This window comes from Amblyomma mixtum, chromosome 1 (genome assembly GCF_055824585.1).
Source record: "Amblyomma mixtum isolate Tamu chromosome 1, ASM5582458v1, whole genome shotgun sequence".
In the NCBI taxonomy this organism is placed as follows: Eukaryota; Metazoa; Arthropoda; class Arachnida; order Ixodida; family Ixodidae; genus Amblyomma; species Amblyomma mixtum.
In genome coordinates, this window is record NC_143012.1 from 69,366,138 (window position 1) to 69,386,293 (window position 20,156).

General features: G+C 46.3%; 1 protein-coding gene across 1 annotated transcript in view; it reads right to left on the reverse strand.

The window, feature by feature from the left end:
• LOC149366666 (flap endonuclease GEN homolog 1-like) overlaps window positions 1-8,672 on the reverse strand; it is an 82,466-nt gene extending 73,794 nt beyond the window's left edge. The window contains exons 1-2 of the mRNA XM_089551936.1: window positions 8,590-8,672; window positions 5,328-5,414 (exon numbers count right to left, since the gene is read on the reverse strand). Of these exons, the coding sequence (XP_089408062.1) occupies window positions 5,328-5,414; window positions 8,590-8,616 (114 nt within the window). The 5' untranslated portion in view covers window positions 8,617-8,672. The remainder of the gene's footprint in view (window positions 1-5,327; window positions 5,415-8,589) is intronic.
• Window positions 8,673-20,156: the final 11,484 nt, after the last annotated feature.

Here is a 20,156-nt window from a genome sequence, read left to right on the forward strand (position 1 = left end):
TTTTGGGACCCGATTTGTAGTTAGTCCGGCAATTGGGCACGCAGCACTTGTTAGGCATATCCTGGCAGAAGCGTAATCCACATTCCGTTATCCAGCGATGGCACTAGAAGATCGTCTCGGACACAACCGCACGCGCAGCACGAGGTTAGGCACAGTCAACGTCTAGAAAAAAATGTGCGTTCGGAAGCATGTCGCGACATGCCATGACTTTCCCCCAGGCAGTGAAGGAAGTGTCACGTGTTACCAGAACGGATCGCATTGTCGTCTCCTTCGTCCCCCACTCTGACTTCTCGGTCCAGGCCTCATTTGTGTACCTTCCAGGCCTCATTTTCAACACGAGTGCGCTGCTCGTAGCTTCGAGACGTGCTGCACGGAACTTCTATGTGGGCCTCTTTCGCGTGACGTAGCTCAGGGGGGGAAGTAACAGCCCGCAGGCCTTATGTTGAGACCGGCCGTGCCCTCACCATGGCAGGTTGTTGTGTAGTGGTTTTTTTTTTATTTTGCATTGAATATGGAAGGTAAAAGAATTTTTCTACCCCGGCATCTGCTATCGCCGCTGGAAGCACCTGAGCTGGGGCAGCGGAATTAAAGGATAGCAGGCAGTGTGTAGAAGTGAAAGGAAAGGGGTGAGGGGATAGTAGAAAGACAGGCATTGCGAGTTTCCGTCGGCGTACCATGGCGGACAAAGACGTTGGGGAGGCCGGCAGCAGACTGAAAGAGCGCGCGCTCATGGAGGAAGGAAAAAATGCGTGCGCTTTTCTGTCACGTGACTTTGCGTATTGGATAAAAATAAAATTATTGCCCACATATATTTTTGTCAATGTTTTTATTGTGTTTTATCTTGTGTGGAGCCTTAGGAACGTTGTTCTACGCGTTAATTAACGCAAAATGACTGAACGCTGAAGTGGCAGCAGTCGAGCAACAGTGAAAACACGCCGCTCCGACGCCGAGTCGCTTCGTGCGGTTTGCGCCAGCGACAGCGGTGGGCGACGGCGTCGTCATCGCGCGGCGCATCGCGAAGGAATATCGCCTCATGCGGTTACCGCTTAAAGGCTGAACTCCATGTACGCGAAAACTCACGCGAACGCGACAGCGGCAAGCGACGAGCGGCACCGTCGCGCGAAGCGAAATACCCGTGTCGCTTGTCGTGTCGCTCGGATCTGCTCTCACAGAAAATTTCGCTCGTCGCCCTGAAGTTGCCAACGCGATTAGCCAATAGCAGCTAACCTGGCAGCGTACGTCACTACCGAGCCTCTTGCCGGCTCTGGCAAAGATGGCGCTGGCTCTGGCCGGGAATCTTGCTTCACCACCGATTGGTCGTTGTCGCTACGCTGTGCCCCACGTTCACGGCAAACTAAATGCTCACGAAGCTTTCGCTTTCTCTGAACTTGCGTCAACCACAAAATTTTAGCGATAAAACTCCCCAGATTTTCAGATTGCTTGTGTTTACTGTGCTGCTAGGCTTAGCGAGTATGCGTCGTTTGAGGTCAGAAAGCGCGCGAGGTTCAAACAGGTGTGCGCCCCACGTTCAGGCAACATGGCGGCGCCCGTGACAATAACATAAAATGACATGCAATGACATACAATGACAAAGCTGTAAACACGTTTTATTTGACATTTTTCTGCCCAAAATTTTAATCCTTGCAAATAATGTGACTCTTGTTATAAACGCAAACAGCTTTGCGGTGTATTATGCCAGCAACACTGATCGTCGTCTCCGTTTCGCGTTCGCGCTGTCGCTATGCATGGAGCTTGGCCGGTGGGCGAAGGAGCGACAGCCAGCCGTCGTCGCCGCGCCGCCTCGTCGCGTCGCTTACTTTTTCGCGTACATGGAGCTCAGTCTTAACACATGTACTAAGCTGAACACGCGCACGACACAACGCTCAGTACATCTCCCGGTGCGCTTTCTTCGGGTCCCAGCCTCTCAACAGCGCAGCAAAATAAAGACGCAGACAGAAGAAATTACGAGACGGGACAACGAATATTGAACAATAAACTAGCCGGAACTTCAATACGTTACATAACTGTTCTGTGACTGCTCTCTGCATCCCACAAGGGCCTTACATTCATAACTCGCTGACTTCAACGAGAACGGCAGGCAGCAGTCTGGCGACAATGCTTCTGTTGTGGAATATGGCACACGTAGTGCAACCACCGTGACTGCAGGGCTTTATCGTGAAATTCTGGTCGCCGCAACTGCAGCGAAGACGTCACCGGCAGTGATAAATTGCAAGCATAAGATCTTCGCCACACTTCGTCAGGTTCTTCCGTAGATCTTCTTTCGTGCCTGCCATCCGGAGGCCAGGCTTGCTACCCGTAGATCGTAGCGTCCCAGCACTGATTATTATAGCTGCCCCGTTTTTAAAGGACGAGACTGAGTAGACGCTGTATTCGGTGTTCACATTTCGCAGGGATCGTTAAAAAGGCCTCGCCTTTTGTTACTACCTGGTTGCTCCGACAGCGCCGTGGCTGCCTGGTCGATGTTATGCTCACAGGTCGCCTCGTTGCGCTCTTATCGGGTGACAGCGGAACCCGTTTTTGAGGAAAATCGGCTTGTGTGGAATCCCATTATCTCTGATCGGCGGGTATTGGCGATAGCTTTGTTGCATTGTTTTGCGCTGTGGTGCTATGCCAGCTGTCGCGATCGGATGCTGCCGTCAGCTAACTGCTCGCACAATTTGGCGCAATTAACTCCCTTTCTAGACTGGAGTAAATGCTGGTAAATCCTCATTTTTACTCCCTTATTCCCTCATGGGAGTAAAATGGAGGACAGTCCACCTTTTTACTCCCCATTCATGGAGTAAATGTTTTCACAAATGGAGTAAACAGGGTTGGCCGCCACCATTTTTACTCCCTTTTGGGTATATTTTTGTTTACAGTGCAGTCTAGAAAGGGAGTTAATTGTGCCAAATAATCAAACAGTGCCGAAATGGAGTAAACAAACACACCATTTTGTGCAATCCGCCCCGCCGCCTAGCGTCTCGTCTGCTTTTAGTCAGTTGTCGGATAACGGCGGTGAGTGACGACCGCTTGGTTACCATCATCGCTGGATCTCTGCTGACTTCTGCTCTTTCACGGGCGCCTGCCACGGTACAAGATATCGACTTGTCGCCGTTTTCCGCTGCAGTACGTTACATAATTCAATTGCTCCTGTGAACCCTCCAGTGCTCTAACGATACCTGACTTTCCTTTGTTTGTGTCGCCACTCCGTTACAGGCCTACTTTTCACAGGCTTTTTACAGTGTGGTTCTCGCAATGTATTGCAGCAGATTATGTGTTGCATGTACATGGAACTGTGATAGAACATAGTGTCAACGCTGAGCTCTTGATTGAGCTCATGAGGCCACATTTTTTCTCACTCATGATCTCAGATGGGATTCACATATCACCTATGTCACATCAGCCGCCGTTAAAAGACTCCTGTTCCTCAAAAGGCATCTTCAACAAGCTCCTCCTCCAACAAAACTAATTGCATACAACGCTTTCGTACGATCGGTACTCGAATATGCGAACGTTGCATGGTTTCCGCATACTAAATATCTCATAGGAAAATTAGAAGCAATCCAAAGAAAGGCAGTAAGATTTATGTTTAATAAATACAAGCCTACTGACTCACCCACCGAACTACTCAAGACAGCCGGCATTCTCACTCTGGAAAATAGAGCTAAACTTGCACGACTAAAAATACTTTACCAGTTACTCCATAATCAGCTTAACCTTGATAAAACTAGGTACCTTATGGCCCCAGAGACAAGACCTACACGTCACAGACACTCAGAAACATTAAAAGAGCACACATTTCGTACGGACTGCCTGAAATACTCCTTTTTTCCACTCACAATAAGAGAATGGAACACCCTTGACCACTCTATTACACGCAGCACATCACTAGATATCTTCACTCAGTCAGTAGAAAATTATCTTCACTCGTAAACACACTTGAATTCTGAACCTTTGTTGACAACTTCCTTTTTTGCCTTGCTATTTTTCTTACCAGTGCTTGTTCGTTTCTAATGTCATATATATCCCATGTATTGATTATGTTATCTTGTCTTGAACTAACTGTACAATCCGACGATCCTATTGCTGTACCCGTGACTTTTATGTATTGAACCTTAATTAAGTGCGACACTGTAGTCGTTTATATTGCCCTTCAATCCTTCTTGTTCACTCTTTGTGTCCATTATTCATGACGTTGTTGTAGTTTTTACTTTGATGTGCCTTGTTCCAGCGCCCTTCCTGTTAAAATCCCCAGTGGATTGACAGTATCTTTAAATAAATAAATAAATAAATAAAAGCCAAGCCTTAATGAAGTGAATATAAAAGCAACACTGCCATTCCAAACTACCATAAGGTGTATTTTCATCTTTTCTGGTCTGGTTTTGGGTCAAATATAGCGTGGTGCATGACCGTGAAAACCACTCAGCGGCTCCTTTTCAGTTTTCAAGCTACTGATTATAATGTTACATCCTTTTATCTACGAACATGGCCAACGAAACGAGCTCGTACAGCGAAAGGAGACGACAAGCAGACGACTCCTGCCGCGTACGCCGCCGCTGGGCTAGCAGACGGCGGAAAGAATGCGTGACGCGGGGTCACATTAGAGCAGCGCAGTTTCCCAAGTTGCCGCCGCGGTGGCTCAGTGGCTATGGTGCTCGGCTGCTGACCCGAAAGACGCGGGTTCAATCCCGGCCGCGGCGGCTAGAATTTCTTTGGAGGAGAAATTATAGAGGCCCGTGTACTGTGCGATGTCAGTGCACGTTAAAGAACCCCAGGTGGTCGAAATTTCCGGAGCCCTTCACTACGGCGTCTCTCATAGCCTTAGTTGCTTTGGGACGTTAAACCCCACAAAACCAAACCAGTTTCCCAAGTTAGGTTGCCGGCGGGCCGCAGAGCTACTGCCCATTTCCGCCGCTGTCACTGCTGTAAGAATAAGCCTGAATGAGGATAAATAAACATGACGCCATTTTTGGGCTCCATCTGTGTGGGTAGTAAAATATTTACTCCCTTTTCACTCCAAAATAACTCCCTTTATACTCCAAAATAACTCCCTTATATAAGGGAGTAAAAACACCCTACATATGGAGTAAAAAACTCCTTTTGGGTGTGCGTTAGAGGACAAGCCATTTACTCCCTTTTGGGTGTTTTTTTGCTAACAGTGTAGCTATCCGTGCTGCCGTCTACTTAATTTCAAGTCTTTCCGTTACCCTCCGAAACACAGCCCCACAGGGGAGCACTGGCAGTATACAGCTATTATGTACTCTCCTCGTGAAGGGTCTTGGCAGACGGTAACGCTCAACCGTGCCGAATGTTTAGAACAACCTTACCTTTCCCTTAAAGTTGAAGCCCCGGTAGACCGTCTTCGCGCCGTACAGAAATGCGTCGTTGTCTGCTGTGATGCAGCCATGCACCGCCTGCGCATGAAGAAGGGAGGGAGGGGGAACAGAATGAGACGCAACATGAGAAACGTCCAAGAAAAGAGTGCACAACAGAAAGGAAGCCAGTTCCCATTCACTTGCACGCTCCGCAATCCTCGCCTTCGTGGCAAGGAATACATAGCTTCACATGCTGTTTTAAGTTTCTATTGAGTAAGGTCTTGGTTTGGAGTGTTTACTGACCCGGTGTCATTTAACTGGGGTTAAACATTACTTTGCCATTCTGAATTGGTGGCTAGTTTGTGCGTTTGTTCAGCTTCTTGATCTGGCGCCTTTGTTCACTGTTGTTAACTTGACGTGGCCATTTGAGTTGAAGCTCTTTTGTGCGTTGTTTTTGCGTTTCTGGTTTTAACTTGGTGCCTTTTGTTGGGAAAGCAACACTACGCGAGTCGCCGAGCCATTTCGCGGAGCTGAGGCAAGGCCATACTGCGCATGCGTGAGGAGCAGGGACGTCACACGGCGCACAGATGGTGCGCCGCCGCCTTAGCTGCGCGGGAGACTCAGAGGTGCCGCCGCCGCGTTCACCAGTTGCGCATGCACAGTAGCGGCGCATAGCTAGCGTGCCGGGGCCGCCGCCGCTGCCGCGCGCTCTCCATCGCCTCTCTCTCTCCTCGTTACTTTCGCAATCCTCCAGGTTTCATCATCATCATCAGCCGGACTACACCCACTGCAGGGCAAAGGCCTCTCCCATGTCTCTCCAATTAACCCCGTCCTTTGCCAGTTGCGGCCACTGTATCCCAGCAAACTCCTTAATCTCATCCGCCCACCTAACTTTCTGCCGTCCCCTGCTACGCTTGCTTTCTCTTGGAATCCACTCCGTTACCGTTAAGGACCAGCAGTTATCTTGCCTTCGCATTACATGCTCTGTCCAAGCCCATTTCTTCCTCTTGATTCCTCCAGGCTTAAAGGGCAACTGAAGCGGTTTTCGAATTCGATGAGTTTTAAGTTGCCGAATGTGCGAAATGGGCTGGTGAACCCTGCGAAATCATTTTGCTCTAGCATTTGAAATGGTGGCGTAATCGCCGAATAAAGTCGTCGTCGGCGTTCAGCTTCTCTGAAGCGCACAGCGAGGGCAGAGGCCCCGATAATGACGTCACGTATGACGGCACTACGTTTCCAGCGAAGAAACGGTTATTCCATGGATGAAAACCGACGCCATCGAAGGTGGAGCTCACGATGCATTGTTTGGTGCCATCTGACGACGCACAGCAGCATGTAGGCGTAAGCAGCGTGCATTGAAATTTCGGCAACAATGACGTCACTGCCGAGTTTCCTCGCACTCTTCCAACGTAGTGAGGAGAAGCCTAACATAGTCCCAGTTTTAATCGACTATTATGTCACCATTTTTAATGCTGCGGCAAAGATACTTTGCACGGTTTATCTAGAAGCTTGATGTATTCGAATTATTGAATAACCTCGAATTCTCAAAAAAAACCGTTTCAGCTTCCCTTTAAGCAGAGCTAAACCACTGCCAATTTTTTCAAGGCATTTCCAAACAAGGTGGTCATCAAGTGCTTTACCGTTCGTGCGTTCAGAAATGTGTTGTTTGTGTTGGTAAAGCCAAGTAGTTCCCATGCTTGCTTTGCAAAGCATTTTTTTTTAATTTTTTTTATTACGAGGGCCAGCCCAGAGGTATAGATTCACTTGAGACTTTTCACGATTTATGTTCTCGAATGCTGCAAACGCACAGAGATTATCCTGTGTATAACACGTTTGGCAACCCAGCAAAAAAAAAAACCTCTCAGAGACGTCTGGCTAGACGTCTCTGAGAGGTTTTTGGTTTTCTGGGAACTTAACAGAGCGTCACAGAGAGCGCTGAAATACGCCTTTGCGCTTCCTTGAGCAATAAAGTTGACAGTCTGCTCTTCGAAGTGCCGTGTGTGTTCCCTCATGTTTTCCTAACCCTTTCGCGCCGTTACACCCTCAGTATGAACCAATAAGCCCGGCAAATCTTATTGCATCTTATTGGCTGTTAGACGTTTGATCAGAATCTTCTTTCCCAATCCTGCATTATGGGAAACAGCCAATTACTGCGCATATCATTTCGGTAAGCTCCGCTGCGCCGTTCTGCTACAGCATACATAAACATTTTTGAACGGGTACGTGCTGAGCGAAGAAGACGGGACGCAACAAAGGAACACACACGACATATACAGAGCGCACTGCGCTCTGTACATGTCGTGTGTGTTCCTTTGTTGTGCCCCGTCTTCTTCGCGCAAGTACGTACCCCTTCAAAGATGAACCAACTCGCCCAAACAAGAGTTTTACTTATACATAAACAGTACCGGCGAAATGCGCAGGCGCTGTTGAGAACAACCCAAAGGGCACCAACACTACATGGGACGTCCTGGGGACGTATGGAACGTCCCGCGGACGTCCAGTGCAGTTTCAGTGCCCAATGGGAATGGCGAGAAGTTATGTGCTTCTGCGGAAAAAAAAAAGATTCCGGATCCTTCAGCTGTTGGTTTATTTATTTATTTATTTATTTATTTATTTATTTATTTATTTAGAACATACTGCAGGCCTACAGTAGGCCCAAGCAGGAGGGGCGAATACATAATATATGCAAAAAAGAACAGGTTTAGCAAAATTGAAAAATGTTAAATACAAGTTGTAACACAAAATACAGCAATAAATACAAGGCTCAGATGCAAAATACAAAAAGTAAACGTAGAAATAAATGGCTCTCAAATTAAATGCTGTGAAGAAAACATAGAGTCAAAAGAATCAGCTCTGGTTAAGAGATCTGGCGGACACCTGTTCCACTCCTCAATGGTGCGTGGAAAAAATGAGTATTTAAAGGCGTTAATCCTAGCACTGTAAGGGGTTAATGATTGTGTATGATGATTTCGTGTTTGGCGCGTAGTGTTAGGTTTGAGGAAGGGGTCTGCATTCATAGACAGTTTATGGTTTTTTAGTAAGAAAAGTAGTTACAGTCTTTGAATTTTCCACCGCAGCTGTAATGTTTCAATACCGTGAGTTCGCATGAGGGTCGTTGGTGAGTCAGTCCATTATGACGCCATGGAAAACAGTCCATTATGACGCCAGATCCATGCTTAAGGTGCCCCACATCGTGTGAACAATTCTTGTACTTGAAGCATAGGTCATTCCGCAGCAGTAAACGCTACGAATCAGTTGTGCTGGTCCCACTCACCCCTTTTTCGTTGAGGAAAGCACACATGCTCTCCGCCTCGCCTTTGCTTCGACAGTACGGAAGGCTCAGAAACTCAAGGAGCTGTCGACACTGGAGTCATCGTACAGCGGGAAGAAAACGAGAAGAAACCCAGCAACACGAAAATTATTTCTAATTCTCCATTGAATTTTTCAGTCATGGTTTCTTTTGTTGCGGAAGCAACACTACGCTAGTTGTGAACATAGAGTTTCTTACTATTACTATTAGTAGTAAGAAACTCTATGGTTGTGAACGATTTCAAGAAGCCCCGGAGAGCCCCAACTGCGCATGCGCGAGGACCGAATGCGAGGCAGTTACTGCGTAATTTCCTTTCCTCAAATACAACTTTCATTTTCTTCATTACGGGCCCTCTTTGTCTATCTTCTTCCACTTCCTCCCATCCTGTACGGTGCGTTTCAGGTGTCCACCGAGATGACAGAGAATTACTGCCCCATTTTCTTTCCTCAAAAAGCGTTGTGTTCAAAGGGCAAGGCATCGCGCCGAACGGGTGGTGCGTTCCGTGGACTCCCTGGCAGCGCTACAACACGCTGTCGGGTTCCACTCCTAAAGGCGAAGCTTAAGCGTCATTAATTAGCTGTTAATTAATAGTTATTCATTAATAAGTAATTAGTTTTAGTAATTTGTCATTACTTAGTAATTAATACTTAATTATGTGTGATTCAATCCAGTGGTGACGTCACCAGTGCCACAGAGGCAGTCAAAGTGGTGCGGAAAACGCTTTCGCATCTACGCACTTTAGACAGTCGAAGTGCCCCCTGAGATGCCGTAGCCGCCACGACTGCCGCGCTGTTGCTTCCGCAATTCTACTCGGGATGGCCATTGGTCAAACCACAACCAATTTTAGAGCGCAGCTCTTTGGCGTCCGTTCCTGGGTTTCGCGTCGTCGTCGGCCTCGTAACCAGCTCCGCCCCCCTTTCATCCCCCCAGCGCTATCGGCGTCAGCGGCATCAGTCAGTCGCTGCTATCTCTTCCCTCCTCCCTTTATCGTGTTGTCCGCTTGCTGCGCGCGCTTCTGCCCCCATCGTTTGCCGCTGGGTGTACACGCCGCCCCCCTCCCCCCTCTTCCTGCGAGTCTCCGGTTGTCAAAGCGCCGGCTCGAACTTAATTCCTTTCTTCGCTCCTCCTCCAATGCAACCCCTGTGCGGTGGCAATCAGAGAGCCAGATCGGTGGCGGCGGATCTGTATATGTGCACCGCCCGAGTCGAAATTGCGAATACGCGTGAAAAATAAAAAAAAAAATTCTGTGATAGCGCATACATGTGTTGCTCGATTTCTTTGCCTCAATCTATCGAAAAGGTGAAACAGCTTATTTGCTGCGCTCAAATTTCGCATTAGGAAGTAACGTAATCGTCGGTAATTTTTTTCTTTGTACTTTTAAGGCGGAAGCCTTTAATGCCTCATCGTTGTAAGCAGGAGTTGTCGACAGAAAATGTCACGCTTTTCAATTGGTCGAAATGCTCGTGACGTCACAGTGCGCGAATTTCAAACGGGGCCAATTGTACTTTGGCTAGTAACCATGCAACCAATCAAAGGGATCGTATAGTGATGCTCCAACTAAGTTGGACTGAGTTTAGTTAATTGCTTAATTAATCAATTACCCTAATTATGATAGAGGAGAATGAAGAGGTCAGAAGAAAGAGGAAAAGAAAAGAAAGACGCGCGTCGCAGCGACAACAGCGTCCGCGGAAGAAGACGCTGCTGAAAAAAACATAAGTACGAAGCCGCGTTCGCTCCACCACCACGCACTTCCCCACTCATTTCGACGTTGCTCGTTTCATATACGTTGTGTCGAACATCCTAGACAGTTCCAACAATTGACAGGTGAATGACAGAACACGATGGATAGAAATACAATAATATAAATATGAAATAGCCCAACTAACCTTTCTAGTTAGACCGCATAAATCAATAAAACCGAGAACGAAATTGGTCGAGTTGGGGAATCGAACCAGGGTCTCCGGAGTGCGATACGAGCACGCTAGCCACTCCGTAATGCCAGCTGAATGGTTTGGAATGAACAAAGGCGCGTCTAGCTAATACGGCGTCTTCGTTCACTCCCATCTTCCCCCTTTCCCTTACGGCGAGGTGCAGGTGTCCACCCAGATATGCGAGAGAGATACATTTCCTTTCCTCAAAAAATAAATTTACCGTCCAGCAAGGCGTACAGCCGAATTGGCGATGGCGTTCTGTGGACTCCCTGGCAGCGTTGCAAGACGCTGTCGCGTTCCACTCTTACAGGCGAAGCTTAACATGTTAACCACACATCAGTAACACACGCAGACAGCCAATGGACGCGTCATTCGCTGGCAGCACTTGAATCATCATTCACAACCACATTCGTGACAGAATGCTGTACTAAGGCTTTCGCCTTGCACCACTTTAGTCGCCAAAGTGACTCCTAATTTTTTTTGTTTGAAGTGCCTTTGCAACGACGGGTTTTCGATTGATCACTACGTGGAGAATCACTTTTGCTAGCATATTCCGTGCTCCCAAAAGGCACAAAAGCAAAGTATAGGGCATAAGTGGGATGATACAATTTGGTGACTACAAAATTCGAAGACCATGGACCCGATGACACCGCCAGACTGGATGCGACCGAGTTAGCGTAACTATAGTTGTAGCCGGGCTCCGAGCCTGAGACTGGCCAGTTCCCTTACAGAAATTTTTATACAGTCTGTAGACTGTCGATAGACTTCTGTCTATAAAGTCTATAGACTCTATAGACAAATCCCAGAGAACAGTTTATAGGCAATACAAATGCTATACAGGCTATAGGCAATCTATAGATTTTTGGCCACATACTTTTCGTAGACTTTTGTCGATAGACATTCTATAAACCATGAATACACAAAAATAAATATCTATAGGAAGGCAATAGAGACTATAAGAAGTCTATAGACTGTCTATAGACCCTTTTTATAAGGGATTATTTCCCAGTTCGTGTTTCTTTTGTCATTACTGACGTCATGACCGACCACAATGAAGACGAAATAGAACAGTGCAAACTACGTTGAGACTTAAACTTTCATTTTATACGATGTGACTGACGTTGCCTTTCCTGAGAGATCCCGAGCATACGCACCTCATTTGTCGTTTCATCGAGGAGGGGCCTTGCTATAGTGCCATCGCTGCCGCCTTGTGCTTGCCTGCCACCCTTTCGCTTCGCCAGGACTTGTCTCTTTAACGCTGGAGCATCTCCGTCCAGCACGAAAAAAGGCTTGATTCCATGTTTCAGGATCAATTTCTTGCACCGCAATAACAGGTTCCTTATTCAACGAAAGAAGGGAATTCGTGTGCGCATTTTAACGCATTTATTTCAGAGCGCGGTATATAAATGGTTCATCTTTTACACTCACATTAAGGTGCAGTGAAGAGGAATCTAAATTCGTCTTTTTGCCGCAGGAACTCAATCTACACGTTCCGAGCATTCTTAGAAACTTCGATGTGCTGCCCAGTGTGGACGATTTCCCTAATTAAATGGAATTAACGTCTGGCTCCCGCCTTTTTTTTTTTAATTCTCCCCATACGGTGGAGGGAGTCGGCCAACGCGTGGAGTGCCTTTCACCCAGTCCCGTGGCGGCTTGCCGCTCTGCCATCGGCGGAGTAATACGTGGTAGTCCGTAGAATCAAATAGTCCGCGCGTATTTTTATTTCTGCTGGCTTATTTTGCGGCTATATTATCCGAAAATGAAGCTATTTATTCACGAAAACCTAAAAAACAAAATAAAGCGAAAGCAAAGCCTCCACGGAGCTGGCTGAAAGCACTCCACGCGTTGGTCGACTCCGCCCACCGTACGGGGAGAATTAAAAAAATAAAGGCGGGAGCAGGTCGTTAATTCCATTTAATTAGGGAAATCGGCCACAGGGGGCAATAAATCGAAGTTTCTAAGAATGCTGGGAACGTGTAGATCGAGTTCCCGCGGCAAGAAGTCGAGTTCAGATTCCTCTTCAGTGCACCTTTCATACCTAACAATAATAAGGGAGTAATTACTCATTGATGTTCACCCGAGCGCAGCCATACGGCCACAAAGGAAAGCTATACAGCTTTCTCAGAACTACAGCTTTGTGGCTCGGGTGGACGTCAATGAGTAATTACTCCCTTATTACAAATCTACTCCACCTTGGGGGATTCCCCTAAATATTTGTTCAATACCTAACAATTCTAGACAAAAACATTTTTGGATGGGAAACAGTTTATGAACGCAATTTTTTCCATATATTGTAAGATTTCAGTATAACAATCAATATATCCGCAGACCGCTCGACGGCAGTACAACATTTTTTTTTTGCTATTAACGTTTTTGCTGCCATCAATATGTTTTTCAACTATAATTATTATATAACTTCATCTCTTAGACTGCTCCCGCCATAGATTGTATGCACATCTCTATGGTTGAGTTAGGAAACTTTGCTTATTACCCCTTCGCCACTATCATTCATGGGAGACTCCTTAGTAATGGGTATATAAGCTTGGCTCCATGGTATCCGTTCGAAGGTGAGTGTATACTAGTTGCATGCTCAGCTGTATAGGGGAGATCAAGTGCCGTCCGCGGTGCTGTCCGCGGTACAGCGCTAGTAAAGCGCTGTAAGCTGTGTACTTGTTCTTAACAAAGCATTGTAAGTTTTGTACTTGTTCCTAGCAAAGCGTTATAAGTTGCGAAGTACGCAAAGCGTTGTAAGTTGTGTACTTGTTATTAGCAAAGCGTTGTAAGCTTTGTACCATCCCAACTGGCGGGCCAGCACACCCGTGCAAGTTTGCTTCACCATTTTCAATAAGTTACCTTTTACGCTATATTGATTGTAAAAACGTTGGAAGAGGCTAAGAACAATGTATTAAAGACTGTTGTAATGTTTCGGCGTTGCCTGCAGTTGGTTCCAACAGTTTCTTTGGCTGGGAAGCTAATGATCTGACTGAAGCGTCTTTTATTAGACTGGATAATGCACTGCCCTTGTTGGATGCGTAAGTGTGCTGAAACAAGAAATGCTAAACGAAAATAATTTCACTTCTCATTCAATCGGTGAGCATCCGCTTCAATAATCAGTGCCGGTTCTCTTACTGGTGTTTAGTTATCTAGAACCGCGGAGCTTTAAAAAAATAAAAATGACAAAAGTGACACATATTAGCGGCTAAATAGCTTCCCACCTAATTGACAAAACACGTGCATACTTATTACTTTTGTGGCGCGTGAAAATTTAGTTCAGTGTGCAAAATCTCTCTGAACTGCAGTCAGTAGTTAGTTTTCATTGTTCGAAGTTAACCGTTATCTTCAAAACGCGACCCGCAGTTCTCTAGTAATATGTCACCAGGCGTCCGTGGGTAGCGTTTTTCTTTTTTGCAAGTGCCACAAATGTGCTAAACATTCATGGTTTTATCATTTAGATGGAAATCTATTGAGGCGCTATAATATGCGTCATTTTTGTCATATTTGTTTTTAAGAGCGCCGGTTCTGAATAACTATCCACTAGGGCCCAAAACCTCTGGGCATATACCGAGATTCACATTTATTAAAACGCTGCAGAAGCAGCCTTTTCTTTTTGGTGCAGTATAGTTCTTAAAAAAAACACGCAAGCAGGCAAGTTGAATAAAAGTACTGTTATATATATATATATATATATATATATATATATATATATATATATATATATATATATATATATATATATATATATATATATATACAGGGTCTGTTCTGAAAGTAGTAGGACTGGTTTTTTGCTGAGCGAACGGGCGGACGAGAGGTGGTCTGCGCGTGTAGGATCGTTGATGGGGGATATTGGGAATGCTGTGGAAAACCGGCACTCGGCTCTCGGCCGTTGAAGAGAGGAGGTCGCATGTACTGTGAACCCCTGTCGAAACGTCTCGTCACGCAGAATCGTCGAGTGTTTACTGAATCAGCGATACGCGATCAAATTTTGAGTAAATCTTGGTAAAACAGGCAAAGAGACTCACAACATGATTAAGGATGCCTACGGTGATGCTTCCATGGGTAGATCAGGTGTTTTTTGAGTGGCACAAGCTTTTCCGAGAAGGTAAGGAAAGAGTGGAGGAAGACGACCGCTCTAGACGCCCTTCGACCAGCAAGACCAACGCCAAAATGTGTAGCGAGTGAAACATTTACTTAACAGTGATCGTAGAATGAGTATCAGAATGATTGCTGATGACTTGAGCATTCCTCAAACCCAAGTTTTTGAGATCGTGACAGAAAACTTATCCATGAGGAAAGCGTGCGCGAAGTTGGTGACGGGAGTGTTGTCAGAGGAGGAAAAGGCCAACGGGTAGGATCTTCTTTATCATGTGAATGAGGACCCCGATTTTTTGCCCAGCACAAGGCGGCAACGCTGCCTCAGCCCCCCTGAAGCCTCGACTGGGCCCCGCCAGACTTTTTTCTATTCCCGAGAATAAAATCGACGCTCGAGGGGAAACATCACGGATCGGTAGAGGTGGTTCAACAGGCCGTGACGAGGGAGCTAAACAGCATTCCGGTCCAGGCGTTCCTGGAGGCGTACGAAAACTGCAAAACTCATTGGCAGCAGCACGTAGGTGCGGAAGGGTGCCTACCTTGAAAAATTGTAATCGTTTGTACTATTCTCTTGAATAAATTTTGTTTAAAAAAATGAGTCCTACTACTTTCAGAACAGACCATGTATATATATATATATATATATATATATATATATATAGTATTATAGTATTACCAGCGTTGGCGGAATAGTCTAAAGTAGTGAGCTGATTAACTAATTTTTAGTAATTAACTTTCTAACTATTAGATTTCGGCGCCTAGTTACAATTGAAGATTTGTAGCAGGCCGTTAGTAATAGCGATATCAATTTTCAGAGTTTAGAAAATGCGATTACCCTTGGCGCAGGGGCGTTGCCAGGGCGGGGGGGGGGGGGGCTTATGGGGCTTCAGCCGCCCCCCCCCAAAAAAAAAAAAAAAAAATTTTCGAACTCGAACTGTTACGCACCGCTGATTTTGTCACGTACAATCTTAAAATGTCTTTTTCAGGCTAGAAAAGACATTTTGGCGCCAACATTGCTAACTCGGGTTGGATTTCGTGGCAACGCCCATGCACCTGGAGTCACGTAACGCAGGGAGCCCCATCCCAGCGCAAGCTTTCAAGGGCCTATCGATGGCAAGCGGGCTCGCCGCGGCGGCCGCGGAGTCTACGGAGCCACGCATTTCAATTCCGAAACTTAAGGGGCATAAAGTTTCCATTAAACCTTTGACGCGACAGCTGCGCTGAGATTTAAAAATTCGTACTTTAGATTTTCAAATCGGGAACTTCAATTAATTTATTATTCTTATATTTTGGGTATTTTTGCATACTTTGCAGAACTCGTTTATACATGTGCTCGTTGTTGAGACTAAAATTTCGGTGGAATTACTCGCAATACATGACCGGTAACAGCTGCTGCTGCGCACTACACTGGAACAAAGGGCACCGTCGTTGAGATTTTTCCCTGGCCGTTGCATACGTACAAAAATGTAAAGGTTCTTGAACGACAAAGATTCATTAAAATATTTGTCCTCTACTTGCTCATTTCATGGCCTTTAAGTTTTTCACATCAGCGGCATGCACTGCTTTGCTAGTTTCGGACTGATATAGTTCTAGACCTCGTGTGATATTTTCTTTACTTATTAAATATGTAAAAACATGCAAGCATTGGTATCAGTTATGTCTGCCACGATTTTTAAGACATGCGAATACATTCTTTTATATTAAAAAATATACATTTCACTTGTCTAGTCTAGACAGTGCGTAGCGTTACTGAATACACAATGACATTGTCAATGGCAATGCAGTTATTATGCTTGCGTTTGATTCCTCCACAGATTCTATGAGGAGGCCACGCTGCAACATGAGCCCCCTCCCCCCCGAACAAAATTTCTGGCTACGCCACTGGCTTGGGGCTGTGGCTCAACAAAATTCGGCTTTTTTGACTACTTACATGCACTGGAAAGGTTGCTTTGCCTGAAAGATTTTCGACAGCTCAATGTATCGGTACGATGCAGCCAGATTTTGTCGAGACACAGCACCGAGGATGATCGCGTTTTCGAAATTCTTAAAACTGATATGGTTACTACTAACGACCGGCCACAAATCTCTAATTGCAACTATAGGCGCCTAAATATTATAGTAAAAAATAATTATTGAAAATTAGTTAACCAGTTCACTACTTAAACCGATTCACCTGTTTTCTGGTGTTCGCCAACACTGGTAATACTACGCAGCAAAAGCCATAATTTTAACCCAAAAAAGCCTATTTTTGAAAATTACCAGGTCTTCCCTGAAACACCTGGTATGCACTACGCACGTTCCTTAATCAGAGCGCCCGTAACAACAATTATTACTTTTAACGACGCAAACTTGCTTTTCCATCTTAAGCGGGAGGACTACGGGCATCGCGCCGCGAAAGCTATAAACCTAAACTGGCTCACATATCGCCGTTTTAGAGCCCAGCAAACCAAAAACCTCTCAGAGACGTCTAGCTATAGACGTCTCTGAGAGGTTTTTGGTTTGCTGGGAGCGAACAGTTGCAGGCAGCTGCTGACAATATCCGCAGCCGAAAAAGTTTTCTAGTATATAGTTTTTGTTATTATTAATTAAGAAAATACTTAACATTGGCCTCGACCAGCCTTTTCTGGCAACAAGAGAAAAGTGCAAAAATCTAGCCATTGTGCGCCAATTGTAAGAATTCCCGGCTTACCTGATATGCAGGTTTCTCTTTTTCGCCTTTTTCGCGATTCTTTCGTTCGCGACGATCCATCCGCTGAGATCGATGGCCAATCTTTTTCCTCGGAGATTGCTCAGCTTAACCGTTCTCTTAGCGGTCTCCAGCGCTTCCCACAAATTTTTCACCCCCATATGTGTACTTCTGACGACAAGGGCACTTTGCACGCAGGCACAGCACAAACAACTCCTCGGGCGGCTGAACAACTGTCGAACCAGTTGCAAGTAAGGTGCGCACTCTAAGGCAGGTATGCAGCGCACATTCAGAAACAATAGGCGCTGCGCTTTATCAGCGAGAGGCCTCGAAAGGCCACGCGACGAATGCACGCTTTATCAGTGAGAAACGCCCGCTCAAAGCAGCTGGAGGCTGCCGCGACATATGGGACTCTCGCGTTGGGTAACTCTTTATACCGTGCGCAACCGGAAACCACACGGTGACGTATAGCTAAGGGCTTGGCCACACGTCACCATGGTGGTTCCGGCTGATAGTTGAGTCACACGTCGCCGTCACGTAGAGGTTGCGCCGAGGCGTCAGCACGTAGCCGCTGACTGTTTTCTCTCGACGCGATCGGCGCGCCATTTAAATAGGAATAAAGAACAACGCAGCGACCTATGGAAAGGAAAATGATAGGTGTAACGTTTAGAGATCGGAAGCGGGGGGAGTTGGTGAGGGAACAAACGCGGGTTAATGACATCCTAGTTGAAATCAAGCGTAGCAGGGGACGGCAGAAAGTTAGGTGGGCGGGTGAGATGAGAAGTTTGCGGGGATACAGTGGCGGCAACTCACAAAGGACAGGGTTAATTGGAGAGACATGGGAGATGCCTTTGCCCTGCAGTGGGTGGTGGTGGTGGTGGAAAACGTTTACTTGCTCTATTCGCAATATTTTTTTTGTGGCTTCAGATGGAGTCTTCCATTTTATCATCAGGGTCGGTTCCCCTAGTCCAGGGCTCCGCTGAGGGTAGCTGCCCTGCGTGCAGGTCTTACTAGTCCTTGTTGGACTTTCAGGATGTCGCTGGATAGCATCCTCTCCCACTGTTCCGCACTCGGGTTTTCAATTATGGGTAGCTTCTCTATTTTCTGGCAAGCCCATGTGGTATGGTATAGGGTTAGTTTGTCTCCACACCACGGGCACTCGCTCTTGTACTGCGTGGGGTAGAGTTTACTGAGCATGTTTAGGCACGGGAATGTTCCCGTTTGTAACTGTCTCCATGATACGGCGTCTTCTCTATTGAGTTGTTTGTGTGGGGGCGGGTATTTTCGCCGGATCCCTCTGCAGTAGTTAAGAATGTCTGTATAGCTTTGGGCTACCGGCTCGGGTTCCTCAGCGGTGTCGGGAATGTTGGATGCTCGGTTTGTTGCGTACCCTCGAGCTATCCTATCCGCCTCCTGATTTCCCGTAATGTCGGTATGTCCCGGCACCCAAACTATCGTGTGTTTGGCCTGGTTGTTTTCAGTTTTGCCACTTGAGCGGAGAATGCGGAGCGCGCTGTGGCTGATTGTAGTCAGGCTGATGATTAAAGATCTTTTTCCCGAACATCTAGCTGCGTCTTGAGATTTTGTAGTGTCTTGTTTAATTCTTTTTCCTGTCTCAGGCATAGAATCATGCCATGGAGGGGAGCATCCGCGGATGCGTGTCGTCACCGGTCAGAGCAACGTGGGATTCCTAAACTTCTCTTTCAGAAGAGCGAAATGGCCCTCGGAATCACGACCTGAGGGTCGTGGGCACTGCCCAGTAAACCATAAAACGTCACATGGACATCAGCAAGATATTTACGCTGGACATTAGACACCTCCACTAGACATCCATTTTAGTACCGTTTACAAAAAATCTACGCACCTACAACACGAAAATTGGGGTCCAGTCCACGCTATAAGTACGTAGCGCAGACATCCAGCTCGACATTTATCAGATATTTGTGAACGGTTTAAGTAGGCCGTCTACGTAGTCTAGACGCCTATATAAAGAGATTACATGTGATTGCGGGTGGGATCGGCGATATATGCCCGAAAACGGCATCAACGCGAGAGGTGAAACTTGTAGCGAGATGGAAATGTCTGGCCCCTATACATTTCTGGTGCCGGACGGATGTTTTCGCATTTATTCCTTTGCATTCGAAGGTGAAGTCTCGTTTTACGCGGCGCAAACCGTTTTGCCCCAGGATGTTCCGGACGGTATCGTGTACGATTCAGCGTTTCGTGTAGCATAAACTTACTGGTTAGAGCCTCGCTCGCGACAGGGATTCGAACCAGCGAGCTGTATAATCAGGGCTGCGTGAAAAAATCGTATCATGGTAATTTGTGTTTCTAGAGATTGATGAGTGATTGGTCAGTGACAGGTGATGACTAGTTAATGAAATCCTGGCAATTAATTGGTTAATTGGTTAATTAAAGATATGAAATAGGAAAAAAGGGCGTTCAAAGGTGTCAAAATGCTCATCAGAATGAAAAGTCGATGCCTAATGATGTTGATTTAAAAAATTTACAGTGTGTAAGACGGGGGTTTATTGAAGGCACTGGGATCTCGGGAGCAGGGCGGCAACAGTCTGCGGTCAGCCAAAGCGAGCCCAAAGCACGCGCAGCGATGGCACTGCCGCCGCTGCACAGAATGTTCGTCTTCGTCTTTACAGTGGTATAATTGATCAATTAATTAATTGAAACAAGTAAAAAGAGAATTAAATCAGAGAGCTCTAAGAGCTCCCTGACCGAACTACCTTGTCGAGGGCAGCCCTGGATGATGCGTACCATGCCATTCACGAACAGGTGAAGAAGATGCTTTGGATTGTGAGGGTTTTTAC